At 37.8% G+C, this 14,070-nt stretch overlaps 1 protein-coding gene across 2 annotated transcripts; it reads left to right on the top strand.

Annotated features, from left to right (window-relative positions):
- Window positions 1–5,951: 5,951 nt before the first annotated feature.
- LOC103991719 (ADP-ribosylation factor GTPase-activating protein AGD7) lies at window positions 5,952–13,681 on the top strand. 2 transcript variants are annotated; one of them, XM_009411252.3, is made up of 3 exons: window positions 5,952–6,931; window positions 10,960–11,049; window positions 12,844–13,681. In XM_009411252.3, the coding sequence occupies exons 1-3, from the start codon at window positions 6,116–6,118 to the stop codon at window positions 13,465–13,467; spliced, it is 1,530 nt and encodes a 509-aa protein (XP_009409527.2). In that variant the 5' UTR covers window positions 5,952–6,115; the 3' UTR covers window positions 13,468–13,681. The 2 variants fall into 2 exon arrangements, with proteins under 2 accessions (XP_009409527.2, XP_065048144.1); XM_065192072.1 differs by having other exon boundaries at window positions 12,802–13,681.
- Window positions 13,682–14,070: the final 389 nt, after the last annotated feature.

Here is a 14,070-nt window from a genome sequence, read left to right as displayed (position 1 = left end):
CGCAGAACTCTGCTACAAATTGTAGGAGAATTGGGCTATGTCCAACAGCTTCACTCAACCTCATTAGTTGTCACTCATATAGTGCCAAAGATATTGCTCGAGGAGTGAGTTTATCTTTTTAGTTTGATCATCCGTCTTAGGGTGGAGGCTTGTGGAGAAGTATAACTTAGATCCCAACAATTTAAATAGCTCGATCCAAAATCATCCCAGGAACCGAGCATCTCGATCATTGATTATATTATGCGGGACTCCCCAATACTTCACCACATTCTTTATCATCAGCTTAGTTGCCTCTTCTACTAAACAGTGTAGGGGTGCAGCAATGAAAGTCCAACTAACTCCAAAAGTCCAACTGACTTCCGCTGCTCCACCTTATCTTGTTGGTAAGTAAGGCACGTTCGAATATATTCCTCCATATCAGTCCCTATTATCGGCCAATAGAAGGCCCTCCCCACGAGAGCTAATGTTCAATGAATACCCAAATGTCTTGCTCAAAGAGAATCATGACACTCTCTTAAGAATTCATGCCTCAAATTATCCATTCGAAGAATATAAACTATATTCCCTTTTGTGTAGACAAATCCCTCATGAACCTAAAATCATCGTGTCTTGCCTTTTTTTATTAGTTGCATCATGGTTACTGTATAGGGATCAATGTACAATTCATCCCTGATCCTGGAAAGGAAGTTGGAGTGCAACTGACTTGCTTGGCCTCCGCCCTCCTATTGTATGGCATTCACCCACTCTACTTTCTGGCTCAACGCATCGACCATGACTTTTACTCTTCTGGGAGTGTACTCTATTGCTATATCAAAGTCGGCTAGGAAGTTCTACTATCATGCTTACTTTAGGGAGAGTTTCTTTTAAGTTTAAAAGTAACTTAAAGCAATGTTGTCCATCCTCAGCACAAATCACGATCCGAAGGTAGTGCTGCTAAACTCATAGATAATGGACCACTGTTGTCATCTCCTTCTCGTGCATCAGATACCGTCACTCGGTCTCATTGAGTTTACGACTTTCATAGGCCACCGGGTGACCCTCCTGCATGAGTAGTCCCCCAATAGTAAAGTCTAAAGCATCTATATGGACTTCGAAGGGCTCCCCATAGTCTAGCAATTTGAGCATCAATTCTTCCAACACAATAACATTTAGATTTTGGAATGCAACTTCACATTTGTCAGACCATATCCAAGGCTGCTCCTTCTTCAGCAACTCCATTAGTGGAGCTACATGCTTCGAGTACCCAACTATGAAGCATCGATAGTAGTTGACAAAATCAAGAAAGGATCTCAGCTCTAGTACCTTCTTTGGAGTTCATCATTCTGTAACAACTTGTACCTTTGATTTGTCCATTTAAATGGAACCATCACCGATTTAATGCCCCAAGAATAAGATATTCATCTTAGCAAAGTAGCACTTCTCCATTTTTACGAACAAAGTATTCTCCCTAAGAACCTTCAAAATTGTCCGAAGGTGCTTGGCATGCTCCTCGAGTGTTTGGCTATAGACGATGATATCATCTAAGTAGACGACCACAAACTTATCTAAATACTTCTTAAATAGTTGGTTTCTAAGAGTGCAAAATGTTACTGGAGTATTGATTAAGCTGAAAGGCATCACCAAGAACTCAAACACTCCATACATGATCACGTAGATAGTCTTCGCTTTATCGCCTTCATTAATGCACACCTACCAATACCCCGACCAGAGGTCAAGTTTGGAGAAATACTTTGCTTTGCCTAGTTGGTCGAATAAGTCCACGATGAGCAGAATGAGATATTTGTTCTTCACCGTCACCTTGCTGAGGGCTCGATAATTGACATATAGTCGGAGGCTCCCATCTTGTTTCTTTTGGAAGAGCATTAGAGCTCTGAATAGTGCTTTGGAACTACATATGAGACCACCGCTTAGCAGTTCATCTAATTGCTTTATGAGCTCTGCCAACTCTGGAGGGGACATGTAATATGGTGGTCTCGCTAGTGGCTTTATTCTCAACTCCAACTCAATATGATGATCCACGCCTCTATGTGGTGGTAGAGTTTTTAGCAACTCGGGTGGCATAACATCTATGAACTCCTTTAGAATGTTTGCCACCACAGCAAGTTCATGGATGGCCTCCCCGTCAAGTGGCTCTAACTTCATAGTAGTCACGAAGGTTAATTCTCCTTTTTGTATCCCTTTCTTTAATTGTAATGCTGATATTTGTTGAGGGTCCTTAGTTTTTCTCCAAGAGATGTGAACCACACAAGGATCGTCACCTCCCATCATACATAGGGAGTTTATAAACGACATTAGTACCTACTTCGCCGCGTGCATGGACTCCATTCCGATAATCACTTGGAAGTCATCCAATAGTATCGCCATCATGTTTGTGCTCCCGCTCCATGTTCTGATCTTGATAGGGACTCTCTTTGCTTGCCCGAAGATCCACTTGGCCTCCGAGTTCACTGTCTTCATCCGACTTGGGCTTTTCTCCAAGATCAGCCTAAGTCGCTTTGCTTCTCGATCGGTAATAAAGTTGTGGGTAGCGCCCGTATCCACTATCACATGAGTTGTTTGGCCATTGAGCTTAATGTCCATGTACATCAGCTCGCTACTCTCTACTTTATATGGCTTTGCCTTCATGTTCTCCTCCACTTGACCCCGTAATGTATTCAACAAAGCATTACTCCCATCCGAGGACTTTACGGCTCCTCATCGTTACTATTGGATTCCGATCTACTTGAACTGAGGGCGATGGCCTTGCCCTTGTTTGATTTGGGGGGATGGATTGAAGCTGTTAAGGCATTGAGTGCATGTTTCTATCGGCACTCCCTCACAATGTGTGGCCCTCCGTACAAAAAGCATCCACCATGTGTTAGGGCCTTGCCTTTTGAGCTTGGCCATTTGTGGGAACTCTTTTTCCTTTGCTCGCCCTTGGGCTCCTTTCCTCAAGAATATTTTGGAGGGCGATTTCTTGAAGATTGTTTCTTTTTCCCTGAGACCTTCGAGGAAACAAAGTTAGTGAACCTTTCTATAACCACAATTGCCTCAATCACATTGGTGACATTCTTTCGATATAGTTCTTATTGAGCCTATAGCTTAATGCCATTAAGGAAACTAAACAACTTATCCTTCTCAGACATGTTTTATATGTCCAACATCAGTATAAAAAATTGCTTCACATAGTCTCAAATTGAATTACTTTGGCGGAATTATCTAGCTTCCTGCTTGCGATGAACTCTATGTTCTTGGGTAGGAATTGAGTTCTCAACTCCTATTTCAAGTCCTCCCATGTGTCCACTCAACATTGACCTTATTAGATTTCCTCTAACAAGTTCGCCACCATCCCCATTTAGATATATGATTGCTATTGAAACTTTGATATCTTTGTAATCGGGCCTTATAGCTCGAAAGTACTATTTCATATTAAATAAGAAGTTCTTGAGCTCCTTTGCGTCCCTAGCCACCTCCATAGTAATGAGGCTCAGGTGCCCTCAAGTTTTGTGGTAGCGCAATATGGGTGTTGCTTCCTCCCGCATTTAGTACCCTTGTGAGCATTGTCACTCTGGAAGTGAGCTTCCACCACGACTTCGTGCAGATATTGCATAAAGTCTTTGATGTCTTCCATCAGCCGATCGACTAGGGACTTGACCTTGTCGATTCGAAATTCTGCTTCTTGCAAGCTCTCTACCCCAAGAAGCCTTCTTTGGCCTTGGTAGAGTTCCTCCAAGCTTGCTTCAAGAACATCCAAGCGGGTTTCTGCTATTGTGACTTTGGCTCTTTTTCCTAGTTGGTACTCCAGATTGTGCCTCTTTCGCTCGTGGAGAGTAGCCAACTTTTCACTCGTCATGTTTGCTGCCACGCTCCTCCAGAGTGGCTCCAACAGTATGAGAGCGAGTTTACACTTGCAGACCACCTATGGCTGCTTGGGGCAATGGTCTAGCTTGCCCCATCTTACTCGATTCGCCATGATGCTTTGCCATAGCGAGATTACGATGTTTCTTTGTTGCTTCCTCAAATTGCTTGCCCGCTTTGATACCACAATGTCACAGACTTAGCTGGAATTGCCTAAGTCATGAGGCACCCTTGCAGCAAAGTCACGGACTTAGCTGAAGTTGCCTACGTCATGAAGTACCCTTGCGCCAACTCCTCGGACTCAATTGATATTACATAAATCATGATACGCCCTTGTGACATATGCGTCCACAAAGGGTCGACCTAGTTGTAACCTTGTACAAGTCTCGAAGGACCTCTAAAATAGAGAGTTCATTAGTTTAAAAACGAGCGACGAATAAGTCCCGACGTCTCACGAAGAGGGAAGCTTTACAAACAATTCAATGAGCACCCTGAGTGCAAGACGAAAAAGAGAGGAATGAGAAAATAAAGACTTTAGAATGTTGAACGAACAGTTACAAGTCCGTAAACAATTGCTCACCGAGTGTTGGGCGTGAAGGCAAGTTCCTATCGAGTTAATGTGTGAACTTGTAAAGATTATTCAACACCCAACACTACAAAACCCCATCAGGGGGTTCCAAGGTGTTGAAATGGTTGACATTTTGCATGAGACTATGGTATAAAAAAATATGTCGTAACACATAAAAACGAAGCCATTTTGGGGCAGTTTGGTCTGATCCGACAAGCGATCGCACTATAGTGCTGCAAACTATCATTTTTATATATTTCAAGCAAAAACACATAAAACCCATGCAAAACATGCTGTTATGTATCTGTATAAGCATGCAAAAGTGACGAACAGTTCGTTGAATGAAGTTTTTGTGAGTGTGTGATGACCGTTCGTCACACTACGTTAGTAGAAATTTGCTACAGCGAAAGCGTAAGGTGAAATGTACCTAAGATATGTGAGTCTAAAAAGCCCGATCCATAAGAGGAAATCCTGAACGCTCCCTTAACTAATGAACTAAACGACATACTTCGAGCCCCCCTCATAAGGACCTCGAAACACGCCTTCTATGGGGGACAAATGATAAGAAATATAATGTCGACTAATACATGATCGTCATGTGGGATTCGAGTCACTCCCCACCCATCTAACTACGTGGATAAAGATTCAAAGCAAATAAACATAAGTTTCCTTCACATCCATTATATCATGGAAGATAATCACAAGCTTTCTTCTTATCTATTATGACGACAAAAACAATCATAAACTTCATTCTCATCCTATAAAGTATAAAAAGACATTTTAAACCCAATACAAGAGACTCTTTTTGAACTAATCGAATCCGCATTTAAGAATCTCATATTACTAACTTATGTGTCGAAGAGATCGGGTCCGAAAATCTCTCCTGACCTCAGTATTCATATAGATGGTACCTCGAAAGCTTTGAGTTTCCACTTGGAAGGATCAACAGTAATTTTCCCTAACAACATTTGATTTTCTTAATAAACAAATAATTTTGTTGATTATTTATGAGCAACGTGCATATACTATCAATAAAAATAGTATAAAGATTACATACTTTTGATTTAATCAAAGATATCATCTTATATAAAACTCGGTGAATATATATATATATATATATATATATATATATATATATATATATATATATATATATATATATATATATATATATATATACTTGTCAAAAAGTTTCCTTCCGCTTCGTGAGGCCCAACCAGTTTTTACATAACTATATTATTTGCCCTCGTAGATTTTTTTATAACATATATGTCCTTCAAATATTGTGACTGATAATTTAAATATATAAAATAAAAAGTACTCAAATAATCCTAATATACTAAATATGATATTGTTTTAAATGATTAGTATTTATTATAGTTCAAGTAACAATTTAATGTCAGTTAAATGTAGATTTATGCATGTTGTAGGATTTAGATGCTAAACTTCAAGTCGAGAGGAAGTAATTAATTAACTTTCAAGGGATTTATATGGAAAATTACCCCCTGTTTTCCACGGTATAAACGATCCCAAAACAAAAAGTAAACGGATCCCACGCGGAGCGAAGAGGGAGGAAGGAAAGAGAGAGGAAGAGGCCGAGGCGGCTTCATCCCTCCCTCCTCCTCCTCGATCGATTGTCGCGATCTCCTGATCCCTAGCTTTTCGATCTGAATCCCATCTTCCTTTCTTGGAACCGGGGATCGGGGGTCGATGGCGGACGGCTCCGCGACGCGCCGCCTGCGCGAGATCCAGTCGCGGACGGGGAACAGGACATGCGTCGACTGCGCCCAGAAGAACCCGCAGTGGGCCTCCGTCTCCTACGGCGTCTTCATGTGCCTCGAGTGCTCCGGGAAGCACCGGGGCCTCGGGGTTCACATCAGCTTTGTCCGGTCCGTCACCATGGACGCGTGGTCCGAGGCCCAGCTTAAGAAGATGGAGGCCGGTGGCAACGATCGCCTCAATGGGTTCCTTGCCCAGTGCGGCGTACCCAAGGAGACCGACATCGTCGTCAAGTACAACACCCAGGCCGCTGCCGTCTACCGCGACCAGATCGCGGCCGTCGCCGATGGCCGACCCTGGCGCGACCCGCCCGTCGTCAAGGAAACGCTCGGTTCCGGGGCAAGGAAGCCGCCGTCGGGGCGGAGCGCCGGGAAAGGTGGTAACTTGGCGGGTAATGGTAGTTGGGATAGTTGGGACGGCGACGACGTCACATCGTCTTCCGATATCAGGAGGAATCAGTCGGTGGGCGATTTTAGGGCGGGGAGCGGAGGAGGAAGAGGGGTGAATCCGCCCTCCAGATCCAGATCGACGGTTGATATATACACTAGGGCTCAGTTGGAGGCATCCGCCGCCAACAAGGAGGGCTTTTTCTCGACGAAGATGGCAGAAAATGCTTCTCGGCCTGAGGGAATTCCACCATCTCAGGGCGGAAAGTATGTTGGTTTCGGATCGACTCCACCACCCTCTGCTCAGAGGAACAACCCTCAGACTGATGTTCTCCAGGATACGTTTTCCATTGTTTCTCAGGTGAAGAGATTAGTACATTTGTCATACATAGATAACTGATCGTTTGTTATGCATTTATGTTTTGTAAGCTTAAAGTTGTTCAGTCAAAGTACAAGCCTACTAGATTTCTGCTATTCGTTTAGTTAACTCAAGAAAACTTAATATTATTTATTCAATGATTTAATTTGCAAAATGGAAAGGACCATTTGTTTTCTGCAAGTTTTCTTTCTTGAAACCTTAATTTTCGCAACTTTTGAGCATCAGAACTTACCGAAAGCATGTAAGTGTTTAGGCTACATACTGAAATACTTTGAATGTTCCATCATTTTTAAGTGTCCTTGGAAATACTATAATCATGGTAATTTAAACTATTTTAGTAACTGGGTAACTTGTTAAGCAGCATATTCTTTGTCTATGGTGGTAAACAAAATCTTAGTAGTATTAAAGATGTTTTTGGTCCAGTAGTCAGCAGGCTTTGCATTCGTACTTCAATCAAACAGTTTCTTAGATGTCTCTTTCACACTGAAGTAATGGTCACTTTGGAAATTAGCACACCTAATTAATTGAGATTTGCACAAAGAAGTTTAGGTAATAGCCTAGACTACTAAGGCATCTCAATAAGTTTATTGTTTTTATACTCTATAAAAAACCTTGTGGATCATTGACCAATATTGAATCCCATGAAAAGGTGAAGGGTTGCATTAGGTCACTGACAATAAATGTAAAACAATGTTAGATCTCATGAGCATGGATCTTAATCGATTTCAGTATAGATCTAGATCGTCACCCGGAAGTGACATAAGACACCTTCACTACCTAGGTGTCCCAAATTGCAAACGGTAAGTTAGAAGATCGCCCGGAAGTGGCCCATCATATTGTTTTGGACTAATGGAAATAAAGAAGTTAGTTCAAGAACAAAGGATTATGTTAGCTACTTGGAATATGGGAACACTGTTAGGGAAGGGATCAGAATTGATAGATAGATGGTTTGATCAGAAGAAGAATAAATATTATTTGCTTACAAGAGACTAAGTGGGTAGGGAAAAAATCTTTAGAAATTGATAGTACTAGATTTAAAATTTGGTATACTTGAAAAGTTAAACACAAAAATGGTGTAGGAATTATTGTTGATAAGGATCTTAAGAACATGTTGTAGATGTAAAAAGATTTGGAGATAGAATTATAGTTCTAAAATTTATGAAAGGATAAGATGGTTTGAATGTCATTAGCGCTTATGCTCCTTAGTCGGATTGGATGATCAAACCAAAATAGAATTTTGGATGATATCATTCAAGGAATGTTTATAATTGAAAAAGTTATAATTGGAGGAGATTTAAATGGTCATGTAGGGAAAACATATGGTGAATATAAAGGGGTGTATGGAGGCTTTGGTTATGGGGAGAGAAATGAAGCTGGTAGCGTGATTTTGGATTTTACAACCTCGTATGATCTTATAATTGTAAATACTCACTTTAAGAAGAGAGGTGAACATTAATTACTTATAAGAGTAGTTATAACTGTAGATAAATATACTTTTTTCTCCCTAGAAAGGGAGATAAAGTAATATGTAAGAATTGTAAAATTATACTTGACAAAAGTTTGATGAATCAACATAGGTTGATGATATGAAATATTAATTGTAGACAATGAAAGAAGAAAAAGATAGTAGAAAAAATTGCTAGAACTAGATGGTGGAATTTTAAAGATGATAATATAAACATTTTTAAGAATAAGATGGAAAAAAAGACAACTTGGAACTTAGATGAGGATAACATTAATATTATTTGGACTACGATGGTTAATAATATTAGAAGTCTAACAAAGAATATTCCTAGTGAAATTAAAAATAGAAGTGCAACCTTAAGAGAGAATTGATGGTGCGAGGAAGTTCAAAAAATTATTTTCACTAAAACATCATATTTTAAAGATTGGCAAAATTATAAAAATAAGAAAAAAAATTAAAAGATATAAAGAATTTAAAAAAGAGGCTAAAAAAACAGTTAGTATGGCAAGATATAATTAGTATGGCAAGATATAAAGCTTATGATAACTTTTATAATGAATTAGGTACCTAAGATAGTGAAAAAGACATATATTGAATTGTTAAAGCCAGAGAAAGAAATTGTAAGGATTTAAGCAATATTTGATATATTAAAGATGAAGATTAAAGAATACTCGTTAATGATAACGAGATTAAAGAAAAATACAAATTTGTTTTATAAATTATCTAGTAAATATTCGACACAGGACTTAAATTTAATGATCATATATTTATTTATAAGATTAGAGCTAATAAAGTAAAATATGCATTAAAGAATATGAAAATAGCAAAGAGTGTGAGGCTTGATGGAATTCCTATGGAGGTATGAGAAAGTTTAAGGGAAAAGGGAGTAGCTTGGTTAACTAGCTTATTTAACAAAATCATGAGATTCGGAAAAATGTCTGATGAATAGAGAAAGAGTTTTTTAGTGCTACTTTACAAAAATAAGGGTGACATATAAAATTGTTTAAATTATAGAGGAATTAAAATCATGAATCATGCTATGAAACGTTAGGAAAGAGAGATCGAAAGTAGAATAAGTCAAACAAATATCTCTGAAAATCAAATTGTTTTTATGCCTTGAAGATCAATCATAAAGACTATTTATTTATTAAGATAATTAATAAAAAAGTATAGAGGAAAAAGAAAGATTTGCATATGATATTTATTGATTTAGAAAAAGCCTATGATAAGGTTTCTAGTGATTTATTATGGTGAGTTTTAGAAAAAGAAGGTGTATCCACTAATTATATTGATGTTATTAAAGATATGTATGATAATGTATCTATTAGTGTTAAAACTAGACGGAATATGTCTAGTAAGTTTTTTATTAGCATATGATACACCAAGGATCCGCATTAAGTCCCTATCTTTTCACATTGATAATGGATAAACTTACTAGTCACTTACATGATAGATCTCCCAGGTATATATTATTTGCTTATGATATTGTCTTAGTTGATGAAAACTTAAGTGGAATTAATTATAAACTTGAGCTATGGAAGCAAGCATTCGATACTAAATGTTTTAGATTAAGTAAGACTAAAGTTGAATATATAAAATGCTATTTTAGTGATTCTAAAAATAGATAAGAGAACATAGTTAAATTGGATGGACAAGAAATCCTCTTCAATAAAAGCTCTATGTATCTTGGATCAATTATTCAACAAAATGGATAGGTTGATGAAGATATTATTTATAGAGCAAAAATAGAATGGTTAAGGAAAAATAGATATTTTCTTTGAGATTCAAAGAAAAATTTTATAAGATAGTTATGAGACCAACAATGCTTTATGGATCTGAGTGTTGAATAGTTAAGAAAAAATATATACAAAAAGTTTGTGTCATCGAGATGAAAATATTGAGATTGATGTGTGGAGTTACTAGGAAAGATAGAAAAGAAAATATTTTTATTCATGAACAATTAGGTATCGTTTCAATGAAGGATACGATGATATAAAATCATTTAAGATGGTATGAGCATGTGCTGAGAAGACCTACTGGATATAGTAGTCATATGAGGTGAAATAATTAATTTTAGTGGTACAAGAAGAGACAGAGAAAGACCTAAAAATATTTTAATATAAACTATAAATAAAGATTTAAGTACTATGAAATCAATTAAACATATGATTTCTTACATATCTCAATGATGACAAAAGATCCATATAACCGATCCTAAATAGTTGGGACTTACAACTTTGTTGTTATTGTTGTATCATTGACCAACATTCCTGATTTATGAGACAAATTAATTTTATTTTCAACTACTAACATTAGTGTTCAAGCCTCAAATTGCAACACCTATTCTATGTCTGTTCATGTCCATATGGGTCATATGTGTATATGAATATAAATCATCAATTTATGCTTTTGGTTTCCCCACTGGAAGAATTATATGTGCCTTTTTGGAGATCATCAAGCTTCTTTTCTTGAGAGTAAAGTTTTACATTTACACATTTAACTAATCGGCTTGTTAAAGTACACCATGTTTTTGCTGATCTTTTAGGGTCTGGGCCGGCTTTCTTTTATGGCTACCTCTGCTGCACAGTCAGCTGCTAATGTTGTTCAAGCTGGCACAAAGGAGCTGACATCAAAGGTGCTCTTCATTTTTTTCTGCAAAATTTGCTGGCATAAGCTGGCATTCACTTACTCTGTCCATTCTTGACTGTTTTAATTTCCCTTCTGTGATGATTTATATAGTGATGGCAAAAGAAATCATGTTTAAGTTTGTGCTCTACAGAAAGAGTAAACTTTTAATTTGGCATCCCACAAATTTCCCATTTGTTTTATTATTGACACATTGCTTTTTTGTTTAAAGCCTTTTGATTTTCTTTTAAGCAGAACTTGTTTCTAAGTGAATTGTGGAACCTTGTACTAATGCAAAAGGATATATAATCAGGATCCTCAATCTTGGTTCAAAATTATTTCAATAACGTGTATTTATGTGATTCATATATCTCAAATCCAGTTGCAATGTTGAAGAAGATGGTCTACTAGTTGTTTTACACTATATAATTGATGTGCATAGGTCTTTCAATTGTTTTATTAGACAGATGGGAAACGGAAAGACACTACTTCTGTCAAGTAGATTTTAGATACTGACCTAAAGTCTCCTGCTTATGACCCTACCATGTATGGCTTAGCACCCTAGCATGTCAAAGATATAAATAGCCCATATAATGTACTAGTCAAGTGCATTCATTAATGTACCTCTGTGGCTGGAATTACTCTGAACCTAAAATTATCTCCTAAATTACGTTTAAATTGGTAATTTTCTTCTTTACTTTAGATTTTAAGAAGCATAAGAGAGTTGGCAATGGTGTCTTTGTAAGAGATATTTGATTCAATCCACGCCTGATAGAAGAACAGATTCAGGACCACTTAGAATCAGATAAACCTATGTTGGATGACTCAAGGCTGCTAGTCAAAGGACCCTGATAACTTTTAACTCAGTCACCCTGAATCTTCCATTCGTAGATCAATCAACAAAAATTCTGTATCTACTTTGAAGCACTCAGATTGGACATGCAGCCATTTCTGTTCTAAAGGAATCCAAAGTAATCCAGCTCCAAGGTTTTGGGAATGGATATCTGATAGGTGAGAGGTTCATCCGTCCATTCTAAGCAAACTTGCCTAGGTAACCTTTTGAGAGGCCTAGGCAAATGACCTGAATGCACAGGTGTCATGTAGGGAATTATTATTTAATAATGCAGATTAATATATGTATACAGAAGTTAAGTTCATACTGTTTTAGCAATTTTTAGGTTCCCATAAAACATATGATTTATATGAATTTATCTTGCATTAATATTTCAATGTAATTCACATACGATGGAATTCTTAATATTTACTATTTGTATTGGAAATTCTGATTATAATTCTAAGAGTTTTTAATTTTCACTTTGATGTCTCTTTGCAAGTGTTTTGATGAATGATACTACTGAATGCACCTGTTATGTTAACTATTGGCATTTAATTGCAGTTCTCAGTTTAGAAATAATGTTTTTGTAACAAGGGATAACTTGAGAGAAGAAGAAGCCTTTAGGAACCTAGGTAGCTCCCCAGATCCCATCTAGAAGTTTGGATTGTTGCTTTGCCTGAAACTCGAGAAGTGTCAGATTCTTGGGTAATTTTGGTTGCAAAATGACCCAGGCAGATCACCAAAGTGGACTAGGTGGTGCCAGGACAACACTATCCTCGAGTCAAACAGACAAGACCTGAGTACTTGCTCTGACGCACATAGAACTTCTATTTCCTGCATCTTATTTTACTTTTATGTACCAAGAAGGACCTTTTGTGCTGGAGTTTTTATGGTTGCCCAGCTAATTAAATGTCCTTTCATGATTAGCTTGTATCGTTAAAGCCCTTCATTTGCACTTTATTAATCCAGATGATAGAGGGAGGTTATGATCAGAAAGTCAATGAAACTGTGAATGTCGTTGCCACCAAAACCACTGAGATTGGGCAGAAGACATGGGGGATCATGAGAGGTGTTATGGCAATGGCATCTCAAAAGGTTGAAGAATATGCCAAAGAAGGGATCAACTGGAACGAGGATGATTGGTCATGGAAGGAGAGTGAGAAAAATGGTCCTTATCAAAAGTTTGGGCAAAACAACAAGGACTGGAATTCTTTCGAAGAGAGCTCAGAGAGACATCAGAATTCTGTGAGCTCCTGGGATGATTGGGATGAGAAAGCAAGGAAGAAAGAGCCTGTAAAGGGGACAAATGGTACTGATCAAGAGTTTGGGCAGAACAACAAGGGCTGGAATTCTTTTGAATCGAACTCGGACAGACATCATAATTCTGTGAGCTCCTGGGATGATTGGAATGAGAACGAAAGGAAGAAAGAACCCGGAAAGGGGACACAGAGTGGTAGCGAAAGCTGGGCTGGTTGGGATGATGTGAAAGATGATGATGGCTACAGCACCCACAATCATAGCTCCTCATCTGGCAACACTACTAATCAGAACAGGAAATCTGGTTCCACATGGACAGATGGTGGCTTCCTCTGATGCTGGTCTATTTTTTATATCATTTTCCTATAGCATGGTAAGATGCTTGTGTCAGTACTAATTTATATTGTTGATAGCTTGGGGTCTGCCCCATTTTAGTTGCAATAAACAGTGCTCTTCTTCTGTGTGATGTCTTCTATATTTGCAAGAATAGCAGATAATCATATTTGTGGATCGTATACCATTTGAAATTTTCTCAAGGATGGTTCTGTTTCTTTCACTAAATATATCATGCAGCTCCACTGATGATGTCTTGCACTGGTAGATCTTCATGCCATCATCCCAAATTCCTTATTAAATATTTGTTTTTTTTTGTTTTAGAAAATTGGTGGGAGATCGGTTAGGTAATAACTTAGCTTTGGTTCTATAATTGGATCCTTAAACATTATCTGTTTTGTCGCCATGCATACTTGGTACTCTGAAACTTATATTTCTGCTAATGCTTTGTATAAATGAGTTTGTGTTGTCTTCAGCTGTGTCATAGTAGCACTTATGGATGTGCAGTAGTCTTTTGCATCAGCCAGCATTGACATTTATTCTCCACCTACTAAGAATTAAGACTGTCTCAAGATCTCATCTAACAAATTTTTCGTTTGATCTTTG

The sequence above is a fragment of the Musa acuminata genome, chromosome BXJ1-7 (assembly GCF_036884655.1).
Source record: "Musa acuminata AAA Group cultivar baxijiao chromosome BXJ1-7, Cavendish_Baxijiao_AAA, whole genome shotgun sequence".
NCBI classification, from domain to species: Eukaryota; Viridiplantae; Streptophyta; class Magnoliopsida; order Zingiberales; family Musaceae; genus Musa; species Musa acuminata.
Note: the sequence above shows the minus strand (reverse complement) of the source record. Positions and strands in the feature narration are given on the sequence as shown.